This window comes from Pygocentrus nattereri, chromosome 10 (genome assembly GCF_015220715.1).
Source record: "Pygocentrus nattereri isolate fPygNat1 chromosome 10, fPygNat1.pri, whole genome shotgun sequence".
NCBI classification, from domain to species: Eukaryota; Metazoa; Chordata; class Actinopteri; order Characiformes; family Serrasalmidae; genus Pygocentrus; species Pygocentrus nattereri.
Genome location: NC_051220.1, coordinates 39,776,947 through 39,797,184, shown reverse-complemented (window position 1 = coordinate 39,797,184; position 20,238 = coordinate 39,776,947). Strand labels below are relative to the sequence as shown.

General features: G+C 42.2%; 1 protein-coding gene across 1 annotated transcript in view; it reads left to right on the top strand.

Moving 5' to 3' along the window:
• syne3 (spectrin repeat containing, nuclear envelope family member 3) overlaps positions 1-11,040 on the top strand; it is a 58,064-nt gene extending 47,024 nt beyond the window's left edge. The window contains exon 18 of the mRNA XM_017711280.2: positions 8,576-11,040. Coding sequence (XP_017566769.2) covers positions 8,576-8,767 — 192 coding nt within the window. The 3' untranslated portion in view covers positions 8,768-11,040. The remainder of the gene's footprint in view (positions 1-8,575) is intronic.
• Positions 11,041-20,238: the final 9,198 nt, after the last annotated feature.

The window sequence follows — 20,238 nt, the reverse complement described above, 5'->3', positions numbered from 1 at the left end:
CTCATACAACCTCCGTTCTGAGAGAATGGAAAGCTCACCTACACCCCAGTGGCCTGCGGGTGTTGGCCTCTGTCTCTGGTGGTATCATAAGTGAACGCAGGTTACCCAGTGACCTGCCATTATCCTCCAGAGTAAATAAAGCCTACTCATTTGGGAAGTCTTTGAAACTAAAGCCCTATCTCACCTCACTGCCTGCACATACTTATTTCAAACCCTAAAATAGAAGCGGCTCAGAGGAGGGGCACGTTTGAATGTGCAAATGTAACAAACAAGAAGGAATGAGCATTTTAACCATTTCGCTATTTAGATGTTCACATTTTTAAGCAAATAGCGATCACGCATCTCAGATGAGAAGAAAACGTGTAAATTTTACCCTTGTTTATTGTGTACAGGATGTATTCTCGGTGATTCGTACAGGATAGGGGCGTTTTAGGTGTGTGTAATGTAACACACTACCCGTTGAGCTACAGAAGGATATATTGAAGGTCATACAGCCTTACACTGCACACATTCATTATACGGTTGTCTGAACTATTTCCATATACAACTCCTCTTAAAAAGGAATTATACCATTTCCACATAATTCAGTTGTTAAGATGCAAACGAAGTCATTTAGAGTGGTTTGATGTGAAATTTTAGAGAAACTTGACAAGTCCGATTTCTTTTCAGTGGTAGCATGTCTTCTAAATTGTATATGTAATCTTATGGTAATGATTTTTGGGGACTTTGTTGTCTCACAGTGAACCCTACATGTTCTGCTCCACCATGGATCGATTTAAAAAAATAATACATTTTGGACCAAAACCTTCTCAAAACTGTCATAAAATAATGTCTCAGGAATCAGGCAGTGTATTTATACCCATTTCTTAGGATAATTATATGTGACAGAGCTTTTAGAGGTGGACGTCTGGTTCCTATCACCACCACTGCAAAAAATTTTGACTCTGTAAGGTTACATTTTTTTTACATTTACAGCATTTGGCAGACGCTCTTATCCAGAGCGACTTACAGTTTGATCATTTTACACAGGTAGGCGAAGGTGGTGTTAGGAGTCTTGCCCAAGGACTCTTATTGGTATAGTGTAGGATGTTACCCAGGTGGGAGATTGAGCCCCAGTCTATAGTGTAGAGCAGAGGTGTTACCCACTACACTAACCAACCACCCTAGAGAACCACCCAGGTTCTCTAGATGATTATGCTCTCTGTATGTGCCCATCTGGCTTATCATTAGACTGCTTGTGTTACGACATTCTATACTAAAGTCTGTGTTTATATACTAAACTACAGCTGTGATGTATGATGACATACAGCACAGGTGCAGCCGGTCAGTATTCTGGTAATCTGGAGCGTTGTTTGGAGGATCGTTGAAGTTCATGGGTCACAAAGAGAGTTCTGGGAAATTGAGCCTTTATGGACGTCAGCAGGTAGGCAGGGTCATGGGCTGGAGGTTAGGGGCATTGTACCCCGGAACGTCTCCGGTTCGATCCCCTGAGCTGACAGGACGTGACTGAAGTGCCCTTGAGCAAAGCACGTAACCACCCCAACTGCTCCCCAGGTGCTGTGGATAGGACTGCTCACCGCTCCGGACAAGTGTGCTTACCACCCCCTAGTGTGTATGTGGTGTTTCACTGCACAGATGGGTTAAATGCGAAGATGAATTTCCCCGGGGTGGGATTATTAAAGGGTGACTTAAATCTTGTCTATTTACACTGAAGTTGTAGAGTACAGCATGAAACAGGGCAGCCAGTTGGAACAGAGCTCAGTTACATATATCAGCCTTAAAGGCACAGTAACAAAACAGGCCGTTCAAGTGAAGTGAAGGTCAAGAAAAAAAGTGTAGAATATGAGCCCTTCAGCCTCTAAAATGCCCCAGCATTTGTTCCTCGCTCATGTAACTTCGGAATAACTCATCCAGTTTGCGTTGCTTTCCATGTAGTTACTGAATAGTAAACTTCACGATGTGATAAAGCTTAAGGGAATAAAAACTAATGTGAGTTGTGACCCCTGAGACCCCCATATTGCCATTATATTTCACTCTAATATGCAGTGTCACAGGAATGACGCAATGTTTTCCAGTTACTGAGCTGCTGTTTGGAACAGTATTAATGCATTTATAGATGTAAGAACCTCAGTATATTCATAGGCCGTGTACTTGTCAGGTACAGGTGGAGGTGGCTGAGCTGTCTGGATGTAATTACAGTGATCAGGCAGAGCAGAAGTAGAATAAGGACAGTAAAGAAGAGATTTTCTCTTCTCTCTTCCACCCACTCTCTCCCACTCTGCTGTCTCTCCCTCAAACGGTGGCTCTGATGTGCTCTCGCAGCGCTCCTGTACAGAGGCATTACAGGGAGCGGGCTGCGTTTTTTTGCCCGCGCCCCGTTGGCCTCTGCAGCGGCTCCAGCAGAGATGGCTGTTAGTGAGCAGGTGTGGGTGGTTTTCAGTTCCACCATTCAAATGGAGTATGAAGTCTGAACACCATCAATGAGCGCTTTCTTCATACATTATGCGCTCATTCTGTGGCACCTCTAATTTGGACTCGTCTGCGCGAAACTATTTTGCTGTGGCCTATGAGTCATGTGGAAAAGTGAGTCAGCCTCAGGCTTTAGCGGATTTCTGTTTTTCTTATATCAGAAACTTTATCAGGTCTTGTGTGAAATTGGGGAATGTGACGTCTTTCACAAGAACGAGCCGTTCTCATAATGACCGTTTATGGAGCGCTTTGGAGCAGATAGAGAGTCATCTGTACGGCACAGCGAACCAGCAGATAAATGATTCATTGCTTAACGTAAAGAAAGTTAGTAACATCGTTATTTTAAAGGTTAATTGAACTTCAAAAGTAAAACACTCATTACTGTTCTGTTAAACTGCCATGAGAAGTTCAGTGAACTCAGGCAAGGCAAGCAGGTAACTTTTTTAAGTTATTGAAAATTGATGCACCAAAGTGAAAATTCTTTGCCGAAATTCGTGACAAACTCAGTTGAGAGGCGCAGCTGAAAATAAAAAACAGGGATCTTTTATATCATCGCTGTCCCAAAAGCCACAAGTATCTCCAAAATAGTAACAGGAGAAATCAAAATTGTGAGTAAAACACTTGGAGTAATATGGAGTAATAACACTTCCAGCCTGATTCCAGAGCGTTCTGTGCTCCGGCATCACCATGTGGCAGGGAAGTTGCTCTGTGGCAGAGAGGAAAGCTCTGCAGAGGGTGGTGAAGGCAGCACAGAGGACTGTTGGAGTCAGCCTTCCCACCACCATGGACATTACACCTCTAGATGCAGGAAAAGGGCCACTGGCATCATGAAGGACCCCACTCACCCAGCACACACACTTTTTGTTCCGCTCCCCTCAGGTAGGAGGCTGCGGAGCATTAAGAGCCAAACTACCAGACTGAGGAACGGCTTCTTCCCTGAAGCTGTAAGACTCTTAAATTCCAGCTGAACAATCACTGAAACGGCACTTCATGTCCACTTATTTATTGCTGCTGTACTGAATCAGTGCCTTTACTATAATCACCCACATGTCACTTTATACATTACCAGTATTAAGATGTACACCTGCTACCTCCTACTGCTGTGGTCCATGCTGCTGTTATCTGTCCTCCCCTTTATGCACCTTCTATTTATTGTTTATTGTTTGTCACTTTGGGAGTTGACTGGACTGTGAGTACAATGTTTCGTTCCACCTCATGTACCACATGTGATGTGAATGACAATAAAGCCCTATCTTATCTTATCTTATCTTATCTTATCTTATCTTAAATTTAAATAGATTTTAGTCCAAATCATTTTGGAGCATCTCTGTTGATACATTAATCGTGAATTTTCAATAAAGGACATCTGCTGTGTTCAACCGATACAGAAAAATATATGAAAACATGGTTCGCTTTGGACAGCGGCAGTATATTTGTTTTATTTACACTTAAATTAAAAATAATGTTGATGATGCTTCCAAGGGGATAATCACTATCTTGGTAAAGAAGACTTATTATATTTTAAGCATGCTAAATAATATAAAAAATTCAAATTCTTTCATAATACTTTCCCAAAGACACTTCAAGCTGAGTTCCAGAGACTCCAGTATAATAACGGAAAACACCTCTTTTTTAATATGTAAAGCAGGGGGGTGTGGTTTAGGAGCTCTCAATTAGTAGTCTAAAGTTCCTCCAGCAAGGGGGTGCTGGTAGCGTGCAAGTCACAAGCGTCTAAATGATGCTTGTCATTTAGAGAAGAAACAGTCATGAACCCACACCAGCAGGATCTAACAAACATACACGCTTACAGCGACAGCCTGAAAACCAATGGAAAAAAGTTGATTAGCACAAGTATTCCTGTAGTAAGTGGTAGAGCAGGAGGAGCAGGTCAGCAGACAGGCTTACACTACAATAATAAGACTTAGAATCTTAGCCTTTTACTTGCATGCAAGGTAGAGAATATGTTACTCGTCTGTTATGAGCTGAAAATGCCTTTATTTAAACTGGAGCTGACGTCAGATCATAATGCTGTGCTAACCATCTGGCTTGGCACTAACATACAATACAAGGAGAATTATCATAGCAGTTTGTCACAGGACCCCCAGGCACCCTCACAGAGCAGGTACTATTTGGGTGGTGGATCATTCTCAGCACTGCAGTGACACATTATAGATGTATAATGTTTATGGAGGTGGTCATAATGTTATGCGTGATTGACGTATCAGTCTTAAAGGCACAGTAACAAAAACAGCCTGTTTAATTCTAATGCATAAAGAGAGGTTGGAAAATGGTCATATAAGAATCTATTGCTGTGACTGTTTTTGTTACTAAAAAGTGTCAACAGTAGCAATAATAATAGAGAAATATAGGATATGGGAAAAAGATAATTACAGTATATTATTTATCATGTAATTCACATCTTGTTCATAATTCTTGAAATACTTAATAAAATATCCAAAATATCCATCGTGTTATCATTGCACATAGGAGAACGTACACGATTAATATGGCAAGTGATTGTAGAAACGTTTGATCGCTGCTGCTTGTACTGGCAAAATGTGCTTTTCTTTGTGAAAAGCCAGGATGGAGATCAGAGAGGAGCTGCTGAAAGCTGAGTTCACCAGAACAGCTGAGCCTTTTATAAACAGAAAAGGCAGAAAAATGTACCGAGACTTCAAAAACAAACGGGCTAAAAGTGGCGCTGCACCGTTATGCAATCGTTCAGCTTTCAAACCTGATGGTTCTGGAAAAGGTTCGCTGGTTCCCCGGTTCCTAAAATCTTGTCCCTAAGAATGTCTGCACTCTGAAGTTGATGTGTATTGAGCTCTTTGTTTACTGTGTGCAGATAGAAAGCTCTGAGTGGCGTGTGGGTGTCTGAGAGCGGCTGTTTAAAGCAGTAGATTGGTGGGGGGGGGGTGAAATCGTAAGGGGGAGCGAGGAGGCGGACGCACATGCTGAGATAAGCGAGATTTATTATGGGCAAATCCAGGGTCGTGGTCAAAACAGTCCAGGTTCATATAGCCGATACGGACAGATTGGGGGACAGACATGACATAAACCGAAATCGAGACAATAAACAGAGACCAATACAATCATACAAAGACTGGCCAACACAAGGGGCAAACGCAGGGCTTAAATACATGGAACAATGAGGGACAGGTGAACACAATCAGGGGTGGAGTTACAAAACAGGGGGCAGGACTAAAAAAACAAAACAAAGGAGCACATGGACAGGACTGGGAGGGGCCAATCGTGACCCAAATGTACACACTCAAAAAAAGATGCCGTGCCACCAGGCATTGAGTGATGCCATAGAGGAACCAGTTTTGGTTCCCTAAACAACCTTGTTTGAAGAACCTCCACAAAATGTAAATGTTCTATTTCAAATGAAAGTAGTGTAGGGTGCTACCCAGGCAGGGATTGAACCCCAGTCTACAGTGTAGAAGGCCGAGGTGTTATCCACTACACCAACCAACCACGCAATAGACATGCCTATGTGATTCCTAACTGTATAACATGCTGTTATCTATGAGCCTGGACAGAAGTACATTGCCATAGCTAAAACAATAGAATAAGTAACTTAAACAGGAATTCCCCCAATTTTTCATAACTTCTGCATAATTTTCCACGTTTTTATGTCATGTTGAAAATGGTAAAATAGTGGTAAGTCTGAAAAAAAAGTTTTTTGGGGAAATATTTTGTCTTATCACAATCTGCATATTCATAACTGTTCCGTGTAATAACTGGAAGTCTGGCTCCTATCCCCACCACTGTGAACAATTTGGAATCGGCAGGTTTCTCTAAAACAGAGCATTTCACGCCAAATCACTCTGAATGAGTGGAATTCCCCTTTTAAAATACGTTCGTTGCAGACTCGAATCTGTCTGTACACAATGTAAATTACATTAAAAGGCTTGTATAAGTAAAGTGGCCTTTGAGTGGTATGCCAGAATGAGGATAATGGCTCTTGACTCAAGAGTTAACGTGTGTCATGTTTGTCTATAGCCCGTGTATCAAACACAAGGCCTGTGATTATTTTTCTTCTAAATTTTTAAAACTTTGTGTTTTTATTATTTAGTTTTCTCATATGATGTGTCAGTTTCACAATGTGCTGCACTACAGTGCCCAGCCAGCGTGCACTGCAATACGATGTGCATGTGCATCACAATTCCACCCAGTTCCACACAAGTCATATCACCAAACAACGAACCGCATTTCAGCTGCAGTTCCACTGACATAAACACCTAATTTAGCTCATCAGCTCCAAAATTGAGGCCAAGTATTAATGAGTATTAATGAACGAAAGAAGCACCAGATGTCTTGAATATTTCAAGTATTCATGTAATATTTCAAGGTCTACTAAATGTGTCTGTTTTACTGTTAAGGTTTTTGCATATTTTGAGTAAACAGTGGTCAGTTTGGGTTACAGCACAACAAATAATTAATAAAATAATATGAAATAAAAAAATTTCTCTGGGCCGTACATTTTTTTAAAGATTTTTATTTGGCCCCTTTAGTGCTGAGGTTTGATACCCCTGGTCTATAGTAAGGTTTACATCACTGTATTTTTACAATTTTTGCCAGTGCTTCTTAACTAAAAGCTTATTATCGAACCTGCTGTTATACTACTGCACTTAATCTGCCATGTATCACAATCAGTTTTACTGGCCAAGTGTGCTTGCACACAACAAATTTGTCTCTGGGTTACAGTGCTCATAAAGGGTGCCAATACCATTGGCACAGTGCTTACTAATAAAAATAAGAGGGCTGATGTGTGACAGAAGGACAGCAGCAAGAGTGAAAGGGAAGGTTTACAAGACAGTAGTGCGTCCTGCTATGATGGATGGTTTGGAGACTGTGACTCTGTCTAAAAGACAGGAGGCTGAGCTGGAGGCGGCGGAGATGAAGATGCTGAGATTTTCGTTGGGAGTGACAAGGCTGGACAAGATTAGAAATGAGCAGATCAGAGGGACGGTGAAGGTGGAGCAGTTTGGAGATAAAGCCAGAGAGACCAGGTTGAGATGGTTTGGACATGTGTTGAGGAGGAATAGTGGATATATTGGGCAAAGAATGTTGGAGATGGAGCTGCTGGGTAGAAGGAGAAGAGGTAGACCTCAGAGAAGGTTTATGGATGTAGTGAAGGTGGACATGGAGATGGTTGGTGTGAAAGTAGAGGAGGCAGTGGATAGGGCAAGATGGAGGCAGATGATCCGCTGTGGCGACCCCTAAAGGGAGCAGCCGAAAGAAGAAGAAGAAGACATGATTTGCAACTAACACACTGCTTATAAATAACTACAGCAAAGACCAAAACTATTCCATGGTACACAAGGTCTAGGTTTAGTACACAAGGAATAAAATATCACGTAATATTATATATATATATAATGTAATTGTACAAGGTCTCAGTCTGAACCTCCTCCAGCTGTACAGACGACATCAACACCACACTCAAACTCATCCCATACTGGACTGAGAGTGTCGGGTGTCGCTGCACTCACGGCTCTTTCGGTGGGATTTCGGAGATCATCCAGTGTGGAACCAGCGCCGAACGCTCTGAGCTGTTGGAGCTTCACTGCCCACGAAAATCAGGCTGCACAGTTCTGACAGATTCACTCTTATTGACGTGGAGAACGCAGAACGCTTTCAGCTCAGGGGTCTCATCTCCTTGCCGACTGAAGGAAGCCAGTCAGAAACTCTATGACCCCCTCTTACAGTTAGTATGTGATTGGTTCCTAGGCGCCTTGCGGAGGTGATATATGGCTCTTTGAAATCTGAGTCTTTTTGAATCATCCTGTATTACATAACTATTACTTAATATCACACAGTTCAGAGTATTTAGTGTTTGGGGTTTGAGGCACATGACTTGTGTGAGCATTTATTCAGTAGCCCAGAGCCATCTGGACAGCTCATGACAGCATATATCTGCCAAAACATGTTTATGGCATGACACGTCAGTGATCTGTAGCAGTGTTTGAGTGAAGTATTATCGATTTCTCTGTAAACTTGCTCCGTGTTTCTCCAAAAAAAAGGTTGCATTCTCTTGTACAGACCTGATTAGACAGCTGGATGAAGACTTGACCTGTATCTGTGTGTCTGTCTGTTTCAGGAGAAGAGTTGCTGTGGGTTCCTGTACCGTGTCTGTCGCGTGGCTCTCCCTCTGCAGCTGCTCCTGCTGGCTCTGCTGCTGCTGGCCTTCCTGCTGCCCATGATGGACGAAGGCACCAGCTGCTCACTGTCCAACAACTTTGCCCGCTCCTTCAACATCATGCTGCGTTACCACGGCCCGCCGCCCACCTAAACGCGTACCCACGCACACCTACATGCTCCGGAGAGGCTTTTTCTCAGAGCGCCCCCCCCCCGACCAGTATAGCTGTGGAATGTAAACCTTATGTAATGGACTTAACGCTGAATTGAAAAACAAAAGCCTGCGGAGATGCACAGTTTGCAGCTCGTCCTGCGTCCCCCAGAGTCGACTACTTTAGCTTCATATTTCACACTCGGCTGGGCCCAGCAGAACAGGAGCTCGTGTGTGTGTATGTATGTATGTGTGTCTATGCATGTGTGAGTGAGTGGGTGGCTCGCTTTGACACTCGCAACCTGTTCCACATGACTCAAGCTGTTCCGCTCTCTTCATCCATTTGAAGGAGGCAGTGGAGTGCAGAAGCCCTTTACAAGGCATTTCTGTCCTGCTTCGCTGTTCCACTGCGCTGTACTGCACAATAGTGCTACTGTATGTGCTCAGTTGGCATAACTAACCTGCTTTTTCTCATGCTACATTTCAGAAAAGCAGAATTTCCCCAGGCCATATTTTAACCCTGGAAAGCCCTAGCTGTGGCTGTTGTTTAGCAGTACTTAAACATGAATTCCATCAGTTGTTCACAATTTCTGCATCAATTGACTTCATTTTATAATCTTCCGAGCGTCTGTATGTAATCTTTTTTCTTATAGCAAGCTACACGTACCCCTCCAGTATTAATGGGTTTATATGTTTCAGATAAAAATCTTCTCAGAACCAATTTAAAGCCGCGTCTCCGGCGTCAGGCAGTGAATTCATAACCATAGCGTGTAATAAGTTTCCATGAGGGAGCTTTTAAAGACAAACTCTTTGGACGTCGGGCTCCTATCACCCCTGAATCGGCAGGTTGTTCTACAACGGAGCATTTCACACAGAACCACTCCGAACGGCGCTGTTTACGTCTTAACCGTTTAATTATGCAGAAATGTTGAAAAATGAGGAATTCCCTTTTAAATAAGTTCAGGGCATAGTTAGTTACATCAGAGATGTAAATGTAAAAGAAACAAACACTTAACCGAATGGGATAGTTTGTAACGTTTAACAATCAGGATCATTTTTATGCATTATTTGAGTCAAATACCACAAACTGTCATGAGTCATTTTTGTTAGTTTTTACCACTTTTGTCAGATTTTGCCATTTTCCACTCAACCCAATAGGATAAAATTAGCGTATAGAGAAATTGTTACTTCTCTATAAAATTGAATTAATTTTGACATATTGTCAGTTTGTTGGTTAAACAGTCCACTCGGTTATTATTATTATTAGTATTATTATTATCATTTCTGTGTTTAGGGAATTACATTTTCTTTTTTGAATGGACTTTTCTCCATTTGTATCAATGTCAAGAAATTGCAAAATGAGATAAGCGTGAAGAAGTTTTTTCCTTCACAACACAATAACTTCAAACCATCATCTCAGATGGTGCCACAGACATCCGTGTCCAGGTGTCCAAGACAGTATAATTGTTCTCTCTTTCTCTCGGGGTGGGTGATGGTCCTCCCTCGCCCCTTATCACTCAGTCACAGAATTAGCAGTTAGTGTTCTCCTCCAAGCGTATTGAGCTGCTTTCAGGGTGGATGCGTTTCGGCTCATGTCCTCAGCACCCTAGGCAAGGCAGGTTTATTCATATAGCACCTTTCATCCACTTCAGTCGTTCGAAGCGTTTTATAACCGAGAAAATACGAAGATAATTCAGATTAAAATTTTAAAAGATATACGAGGACAGAAATGAAAAGTGTGATTTAAAACATGATCATAAACAATGAATTTAAAAGAGGAGAAATTAAGCATTAAATAAAAGTAATAATAAATTATGATAGTAGGAGGGTAAAGTGCTGTTACAGGCTAGAAGTGCAGTAGAGCTAACAGTGTTTAAACTGACCGAAAGCGGCTCAAATAGGAACGTTTTGAGCCTGGATTTAAAAGTGTCCAGTGCCGGGGCTCTTTTAATGTTCTCTCTCAACGGGTTCCATTTAAGAGCAGCATAGTAGCAAAACACTCAGAACCAAAAGTCAAGTTATAATAAATAGTTTTCTTTACTGCGTACAAAAGATATGAACATTTCTCCACTGGTTTGAGAAATAATGAATATAAAATACACCATGCCTTTGTTACGCTGTCATATATAGTATCTGCAACTTCTGAGAGTTACATTCTGTCAGATATTTTTTTATTTTTTTATTTTTTAAGCCCGATTTTCTCCCCAATGTAGTCGTCTCCAATTCCACCGGCTACTTAGGACTCCCCCAATCACACGATACTACCAACGCTAGGAGGGTGAAGGCAGCACAGGCTTCCTCCGAGTCCCACTTCGCTCACGCGACGTCACGGGACAGCCAGACACGCTCGGAGGAAAGCGCCAACCGCCAGATCTTTTACGTCAGCTAACAGACGGCTGCGCTGACAAGCATCGCGATGAGGGGGGGAGGGGGGGGGCATTCTACCCACCCAGAGAGAGCGAGGCCAGCTGTGCTCTCTTGGACTCCCGGCTACAGACGGCGAGCATCACCAGGGATCGAACTCGTGATCTCCTGGTGACACGGCTGTTTTTTGCTGTTTTTTTGTTTTTTTTACTGCACTTTTACAGCTAGGCCTTGAGCATTGCATTGCAAATTGATTTTTGACGTATTATTGCATATTTGGCGTAGACTATCTGCATTATGTGTCCACCACATATTTACAGAGCACTGAACGCATTTGTAAGGGATGTTTTCAGGTTTGTTTGTTGACGTATTAGTCGCCACAAGCCGAAGTTGTTCACGGGGATCGGTGTATGTATTAAAGATGTCTTGTTGTCTGTCATCAGGAGACAAATCCTCATCATATTTAACTCTCTATGCACTGTAGATATTTGTCTTCGGAGGTTCTCTGGAGATAATTATGTTGATAGCGCGCTTCTCAGCACATCACGGTGTCTTGGCATGAGCAGCGATCAGCACGTCATTGTTGGTTTCTTTTTATAAGTGTGCTTTGGAGGGTCCAGATCACAGAATGAAAATAGCCCAGTTTAGGGGGAGAATGTCCTTTTTTGAGCAGATTTTGAAGCCGCTCTGTGCCCTTTGTTGACCTCTGAGCCGTGTGTGCTTTTTTTCTGCTCGCTTTTCTCAGCTGGGAGTTCTGTGGGCCCAACCGTTTCTACAGCAACCAAGACCAAAATCCAGTTATTCTATTAGGATCCCAAAAACGAATGGCAGTTTAAAAGCTTTCTTGTTTCATATGGTTTTGTGTGACTTTATGGCCGTGTTGTGCAGAACAGCAAACGTTTTACAGGCGGGGTGCTGAATGAGCGCCCGCTCTGCTGGTGCGCATGTGTTTTGTGTACTTCATTCATCGCCATTGGAAGACAGGAAATCTAAATCACAGAAAGCTTGCTTGGCTTTGTGTTTTGAAGCAGCGTTAAAGGGGCAGTTTGCGTGGACAATCATATTTACACAGTTTTCTGTTTACTCAAGATGTATTAAATTAGCCATGATGTGTTTGGTGTCCTAATTTTGCTTCTTTAGAGGGGGCAGTCGTGGGCTGGAGGTTAGGGAACCAGCCCTGTGACCCGAAGCTCACCGGTTTGATCCCCTGAGCCGACAGTGTGTGACTGAAGTGCCTTTGAGCAAGACACCTAACCCCAAACTGCTGGGTGCTGTGGATAGGGCTGCCCACTCCTCCAGGCAAGTGTGCTCACTGCCCCCTAGTGTTCGTTACCACTAGTGCATATGGAGGGGTTAAATGTAGAGGTGAAATTTCCCCATTATGGGACTAATAAGGGTCACTTAATTAGAGCTACGAGGCTGATGTTGCTGACACACAGCAACAATTCAATGGGCCACCTAATAGCCCAAATCATGTTCTACATGATACATCACCAGAACTTCTCTCAACCTGCTCAAACTGCATCCAGGTCCTCATTAAGCATATATGTACATAAATTTCCTCTATATAGATTAGTGTGTGCTGCCTGTGACAGCTGACGGGACAGCTCCAGTCTGTGAAGCTGCTTTGTGACAACATCAGTTATAAAAAGCGCCATACAGATAAATTTGATTTGATTTGATGATTTGAACTCCGACTGTGAACGAGAAGCGCCGTAATGAATCTGTAGGCACTTGTACTCGTGCTAATAGGAAACTGAGGGGTAAAGATTCCCCTGCTGGAGAGGACGGAGCCTTGAAGACTCAACTGTTTCAGTTTTCAAACAGCATCAGCCGTTCGATTGTAATTAAACTTAACAGGCTGTGTTGTGCAGAGTACATATACCGGGATTTGCTTTTTCTTCCTTGTACTTACAGAAAATATTTGGGTGACTATTGACTCGTGTTAGCGACGATTAACCTCGTAGCACAGGTTCTAAACTAAAATCGCTGATCAGCTACATCTGGAGTAAAGAGAAGATTGTGTGACTTCGAATTTTGGCCGAACTGTTCCTTTAAATACACACTTACTGTACTGCTGTACTGTATTGCTTTCGTGAAACTCATGTTTTTAGCATTCTTTTAAACAATGCAATGCAACACCTTCCTGTTTACTCATGAAGAATTCTTAATTTAACTCAAACTCTGTTTATACTTGATGAAAAGTTGTAACCAAACTAGCGTAGATCATGTTCAGCTGCACTTAATCTCTTTAAATATGCTGCATTTCAGATGTTTTGCTTGTGATTTACTGCCATGATTTTATGTTAGTTTTTTTTTTTTTTTTTTTTTTTTTGTCCTAGCAAACCCTTTAAAATTTCAGTAGCACTTTATTTGAAGGCTGCCTACATAACGACTTCATAACACATGCATAAGCGTTGAATGATATTTATAAATCTAGGCTTGGGTAAGTATGAATGGTGTATGCCAGTGATCACAAGATGGCATAAGATGTATGAGGTTAACGACATTATACTGACAAAAGCCTTTAAATTAAAGTGCCATTTGGTCCACTTATAACAGTTTTATGATGCATCGTTCACAAGTAATAGAAGTTATAAGGCAGAGGGCTTATTAGGAGCGCTATATGTCTGTTTGATGTCCTTTTGAAGTATTTAAGTATTAGAAGAAAACAAAAGCAATTGTAGCTTTGTTCAAACTTGTAGGACCTTTTGACCTGTGTCTCTGTTCTGTTATGATGCTTCATATCGTGTTATAAATGGAAACAGTTGTCTCACTTTAGTTTAAGGCCCCTTATGTCAATGCAGTGTCATCAAACATCTTATGTCACCTTGTGGTTGCTTCCGTAAGCCGTTCATAACTCAAGTATTGCTATATAAATCTGCCATTCAATGCTTATACATGTGTTATAAGGCCTCTATGTAGGTAGCCTTCAAAAAAAGTCTTACTAGAAGTTCAGATGTCCGATATCCGATATGATGTTGTATTATACCTCACAGCAGCATGTGTAGGAATGAATCCGCTCAGACGCACTCTGGGGCTGAATCTGAGGTCGGCATGAGACGGTGCTTTAGCATTGCTCTGATTCGAATGCTAATATCAGTTGACTTATCTGTAGCACTGTGCATGACCAAGAGAATATTCTGTTCAGGACCAGACGATGTTTTCGCAATGTGGTAAATGAGAACCGATTATGCAAATATTTGAAGATTTTTCTGCATATAAGCTTTCAATGTTAACCACTTGCTATGTTAAAAAAGTGTGTTGGGCTACAGCGAGTCCATCCATTCTTGCAAAGGTTCAATCGTTTATTTTCCTACTATATTTTGAGATGTACGACAGGCCTATATTCTATCTTAAAGCTGAAATATTTAACCATTATTTTTGTATTGTTCCCTTGGCAATAAATATGCAACATATATGCAGTGTCTGAACTAATTTCTCACTGTTATCAGTGGCGTTTATTGCATGTAGTCTTATGTTCTCTCGCAGGCCACTTTATTAGAAACCCCTCTCTTGGAGCTCCATCTTGGTGTACTGTTAGACTGTAGCCTCAGTTGGTTAAAGCCAACCTCTGTTCCTTCATCTGTGGTCAGAGCTGCTCTTGTCTGGTTATTTCTGGGTTTTGGTCCATTCTCAGCCTGGCAGTGACACTGATTTGTGTAAAATCTCCAGCAACATCGCTTGTCTTATGCAGTCGTAACGGCACCACACACACTGTAGTGTCAGTGTCACTGCTGTGCTACAGCAACGGTTACAGTAAGTAACTACAGGTAGCGATCATAAAGTGGCCAATGCATGTATGTACGAAGTAGGTGTTTCAAATAAAGTGGCCAGTGAGTGGAAGTACAAGGCAGGTGTTTCTTATAAAGTGACCAGTTAGTGGAAGTACAAGGTAGGTGTTTCTAATAAAGTGGCCAATTTGTGTAAGTACAAGTGTTTCTGATAAAGTGGCCAGTGAGCGGAAGCACAAGGTAAGTGTTTCTAATAAAGTGGCCAATTTGTGTAAGTAAAAGTGTTTCTGATAAAGTGGCCAGTGAGTGGAAGCACAAGGTAGGTGTTTCTTATAAAGTGGCCAGTGAGCGGAAGTACAAGGTGTTTCCAGTGATGTGGCCCGATGATGTACAAGTTAAGTGTTTCCAATAAAGTGGCCAGTTAGTAGAAGCATGAGGTATGTGTTTCCGATAAAGTGACCATTGAACAGAAGCACAAGGCAAGTGTTTCTGATAAAGTGGCCAGTGAGTGTAGAGTAAGCACTCTTGAGGATATCTCTGTAGTCTCCTTGGAGTGGTACCGTGGCAGGAGGAGGCTTCTAATCTGATAGCTATATTAAGTTCTCTGGTATGAGGTGTCACAGGAGTAGTCAGCCTCACCCTTCTGGTGTGTTTGGTTAGTTGTGGTTGTTACAGGGCAAAGCATAGACTGGAACTGGTATGTCTGATCTGGTGCTGGGAGAATCTAACACCAAGATCAATGACGGTGGATGTACAAGCAGAGTTTAATGAAGATGAAGTTCATATATAAATAATGATGAGAACCAGAGTTCGAAAAATGACAAGCAAAGAAAAACATCCAGCACAATCCTTTCTGACCCATTTGCTGGTGTTGTGGTCTGGACTCTGGGGTGGTCAGTCCATCATTCAGCTTCTTTGTTTGATGTGTCCGTCTCCTTTTCTCAGTGAGGTTCTTCTTGATCAGCTACACGTCCTTTCAGACCCACAGCGCTGAGTGGTCTTCTCACAGTGGAAGGATGGACAGAAACACCTGTGGATGTTTTCAGATCGGAAGCAGCTTGATCTTCTCCTCTCTCTCAGAGAGGAAAGCTTTCAGTGCTGTTTATCTGATGGGGTCAGTTTTGGGGTCTACCAGGCCTTCCAGGTGGTTGTTAGGAGCCCTATTTTCTCTGTAGCTCTTGATCATTGTTTCAAGTTAAAAAAAAGCAGGTTCTCTGACTTCTGCTCAGTGCTGTTTGTAGAGGTTTGCATTGGGCAGTCTTCACTGTAGAAGGCCTGTCCTTCTTTAAGTGCCAGAGAAGACCTGCTACCTACTCGCCTCGGTATTGGATCGACAAGAAAATCAGTGGTCTCGCCCACCCCTGCTAACCGGAGCTGAAGGGGAATTCCAGAGCTTTTTATCAGGATCTGTTCCAGAGATTTGAGTCCTCACTGTCAAACATTAACAGACTGAAGGAGCAGCAGTCAGCCTGTTCAACACGTTCCACAACTTCAGACACTCATACCGAAACCTGACCCAGGAAACGGGCCTGACTGAGCCTCACACCGAGGAGCTTTCTGTCTGTCTGTCTGTCTGTCTGTCTGTCTGTCTGTCTTTCTATCTATCTATCTATCTATCTATCTATCTATCTATCTATCTATCTATCTATCTATCTATCTATCTATCTATCTGTCTGTCTGTCTTTCTATCTTTCTGTCTGTCTTTCTTTCTTTCTATCTTTCTGTCTGTCTTTCTTTCTTTCTATCTTTCTGTCTGTCTTTCTTTCTATCTGTCTGTCTGTCTGTCTGTCTGTCTTTCTATCTTTCTGTCTTTCTTTCTTTCTTTCTATCTTTCTGTCTTTCTATCTTTCTGTCTGTCTTTCTGTCTGTCTGTCTTTCTATCTTTCTGTCTTTCTATCTTTGTCTGTCTTTCTGTCTGTCTTTCTTTGTCTTTCTTTGTTGTTCTGTCTGTCTTTTTGTCTGTCTTTCTTGCTTTCTATCTGTCTTTCTGTTTTTCTGTCTGTCTTTCTTGCTTTCTTTGTTGTTCTGTCTGTCTTTTTGTCTGTCTTTCTTGCTTTCTATCTGTCTTTCTGTTTTTCTGTCTGTCTTTCTTGCTTTCTTTCTGTCTGTCTTTCTTTCTTGCTTTCTTTCTGTCTGTCTTTCTTTCTTGCTTTCTTTCTGTCTGTCTTTCTTTCTTGCTTTCTTTCTTTCTATCTTTGTTTGTCTGTCTTTCTTTCTGTCTTTCTTTCTTTCTATCTTTCTATCTTTCTGTCTGTCTTTCTTTCTGTCTTTCTGTCTGTGTCTTTCTGTCTGTCTTTCTTTCATTCTATCTTTCTGTCTCTCTGTCGGTCTTTCTTTGTATTTTTCTTTCTTTTCTTCTTTCTTTCTTTCTGTCTGTCTTTCTTTATGAATGTCTTTCTGTCTGTCTGTCTCTGTCTGTCTTTCTTTATGTCTTCATTTTGATGAACGTCTTTATCTGCAGCGCATTTGAGTTTGCAAGGTGTTTTTTATTGTACCATGAATAGGGTTTTGTCAGTCATTTATTTATTTATTTATTTAACTATTTCATTTTTCCTTTCCTTGTTCCTGTTTGCTTTATTTTCTGTTCTTCTCTTATGCTGCAAAGCAATTTGAGTTGCATTTAACGCATGAAAGGCGATATCTAGCCTCTTCCTGCAGGCAGCCAAGTTGTAAATTGTAAAGCACCTCAGATGATTTTAATCAGTTTAATCGAATGATAGATATCGTTCCCTGTCACTCTGTTATTAGATGAACTGGGACGCTGTTGTCTCTCCGCATTGAGCTGGTAGTGAGCAATGAGGGGCGAAAGAGGGAGGGGGGAGAACCCCCTGCTGTGGAAGCAATTCCACCTCTCCACAAAGACGGCCGTGCCAAGATGAAAACATGATCTGGGGGCGGAACCTGGACAGCTCAACGATTCAGAGGTAAACATTTGTTTGGTGCCAAAACAGATGAGGGTGCTGCTGCTGGGTCGCTGCCAGTTTTGGCTTCACTCACTGTTTTCATTTTGGCCCCTTGGCTGGAAGGACACTGGGCCTAATCGGAGGCTGACATATGGACCTATCAGAACATCTGACCTGAGAAAAAGAGTTACATCCCAGGTCTGGACCACACAACCGTATCTCCACAGACACACACTGAGGCACATTACTGTGATTCTCCTGCTGGTTAATCATTGTTTCTGACTGGAGTTTGTTAACGAAACTCACTGTGACACTCAGGTGACTGTTTATCTTTCAGAGCTCTGTCCTGTTTGACACCAAGAACTCTTTACTCATTCTGCACTCTCAAAATCAGGAATTAATAAATATGATGTCTTATTTCTTCTGCATTCGATCAGCCAAGACATGTTTGGGGTCAAAATTCTGCTTCTTTAGTTGTAACTAGAGCTCTTAGGCTAATGTAGCTAACATACACTAGAAGTACCTTCCCGAATCGTTTCCACAAACACAACCTAAACGTCTTTGAACCCGCATCCATTCCGATAAGTTGAAGTGGTTTAGAATAGAGTATGACTTACTATGAACTATACACCAATCAGGCATAACATCATGACCACCTCCTTGTTTCTACGCTCACTGTCCACTTCATCAGCTCCTCTTACTGTATAGCTGCTCTCTGTAGTTCTACAGTTACAGACTGTAGTCCATCTGTCTCTCTGATACTCTGTTACCCTGTTCTTTAGTGGTCAGGACCCCCATGGACCCTCACAGAGCAAGTATTGTTTGGGTGGTGGTTCATTCTCAGCACTGCAGTAACACTGACATGGTGGTGGTGTGTTAGTGTGTTGTGCTGGGATGAGTGGATCAGACACAGCAGTGCAGCTGGAGTTTTTAAACACCTCATTCAGTCCAAATGAGACAGATGTATAAATCAAGCAGCTAGCCGTGCAGCCTGCCTCTACAAAGGTGTGAAAGAATGGGTCGTTCTAAAGGGCTCACTGAACTCGAGCGTGGTGCTGTAATGGGATGCCACTGTTGCAAAAAGTCAGTTCAGGAAATATTTCCCCTCCTAGATATTCCACGATCCACTGTAAATGGTATTATTGAAAAGTGGAAGCATTTAGGAGCCACAGCAAGTCATATATAAATCATATAGAGTTACAGAGGAGGTCGCTGAGTGCTGAAATACATAGTGCATAAAACTTACCAACACTCTACTGACTCAATAACTGCAGAGGCCAAACCTCCTCTGGCATCAACATCCACACAAAAGCTGCACCAGGAGCTTCATGGAATGGGTTTCCATGGTCAAGCAGCTGAATGCAGGCCTTACACCCCCAAGGAGAACATTACCTCCCAGCTGTAAAGTTTGGTGGAGGAGGGATGATGCTATGGGGCTGTTTTTCAGGGTTTGGTCTAGAACCCTTAGTTCCAGTGAAGGTAAGTCTTAATGCTTCAGCACCAAGACATTTTGAACATTGGATGCTTCCAATTTTGTGGGATCAGTTTGGGGAAGAACCTTTTCTCTTCCAGACTGATCCCCAGTGCACAAAGCAGCTCCATAAAGGCCTGACTGGGTGAGTTTGGTGTGGAAGAACTTGACTGGCCCTCACAGAGCTCTGACCTCAACCCCATCAAAAACCTTTGGGTTGAACTAGAACGGAGATTGTGAGCCAGACCATCTCGTCCAACATCAGTGTCTGACCTCACCAATGCTCTGAATGGGCGGAAATTCCTACAGACACTCTCCAAAAGCTTGTAGAGCGTTTCCCAGAAGAGTGGAAGCTGTAATGTCCAACTCCATATTAATGTCTATGGATGTAGACTAGAATGCCACATAAGCTCCTGTGGGTGTAATGTGTAGGTGTCCCAATAGCTTTGTCCATATAGTGTAGCTTATTGATATGACTTGAAGCAAATATATGAAGGTTTTTGCAGGTATTTGTGGAAATGTTTGGGTGACCACTTCCGTTGTTTGTTCGCACGGTTAGCCTGGCAACTCTGGTTCAAAACCAAGGAGCAAAGAAATCAGTGTAAACCCAATAGAATCCTTTACATTATGAACCCAACCCAACAAGAAAACACGGAATACCAATAGTGACTATGGGACAACACCAACGCCTAGAGACTTAAAAGGTAAACATATTCAGGCATAATCAAAGTTTTTTGAAATCTTGGGAAGATTGAATGTGCTTTGTTACTGTTCAGTCCGTCTTAATAACTTGTTTAAAAGTAATCTCTTCTAATGTAGTGAATAGTGACCGCACTGGTTTGCTGCATTGGCACAGCTCAGACACTGAGGAAAACCTGGCAAGGCCTAATTATTCAAATGGGATTCCAGCTGGATCCAGAATGCTGGAGAGCTCCCACACACTCACACTCACCCACAAGCACTGAAACACACACGAGCACAAGCTGCCCACAGATTTCACAC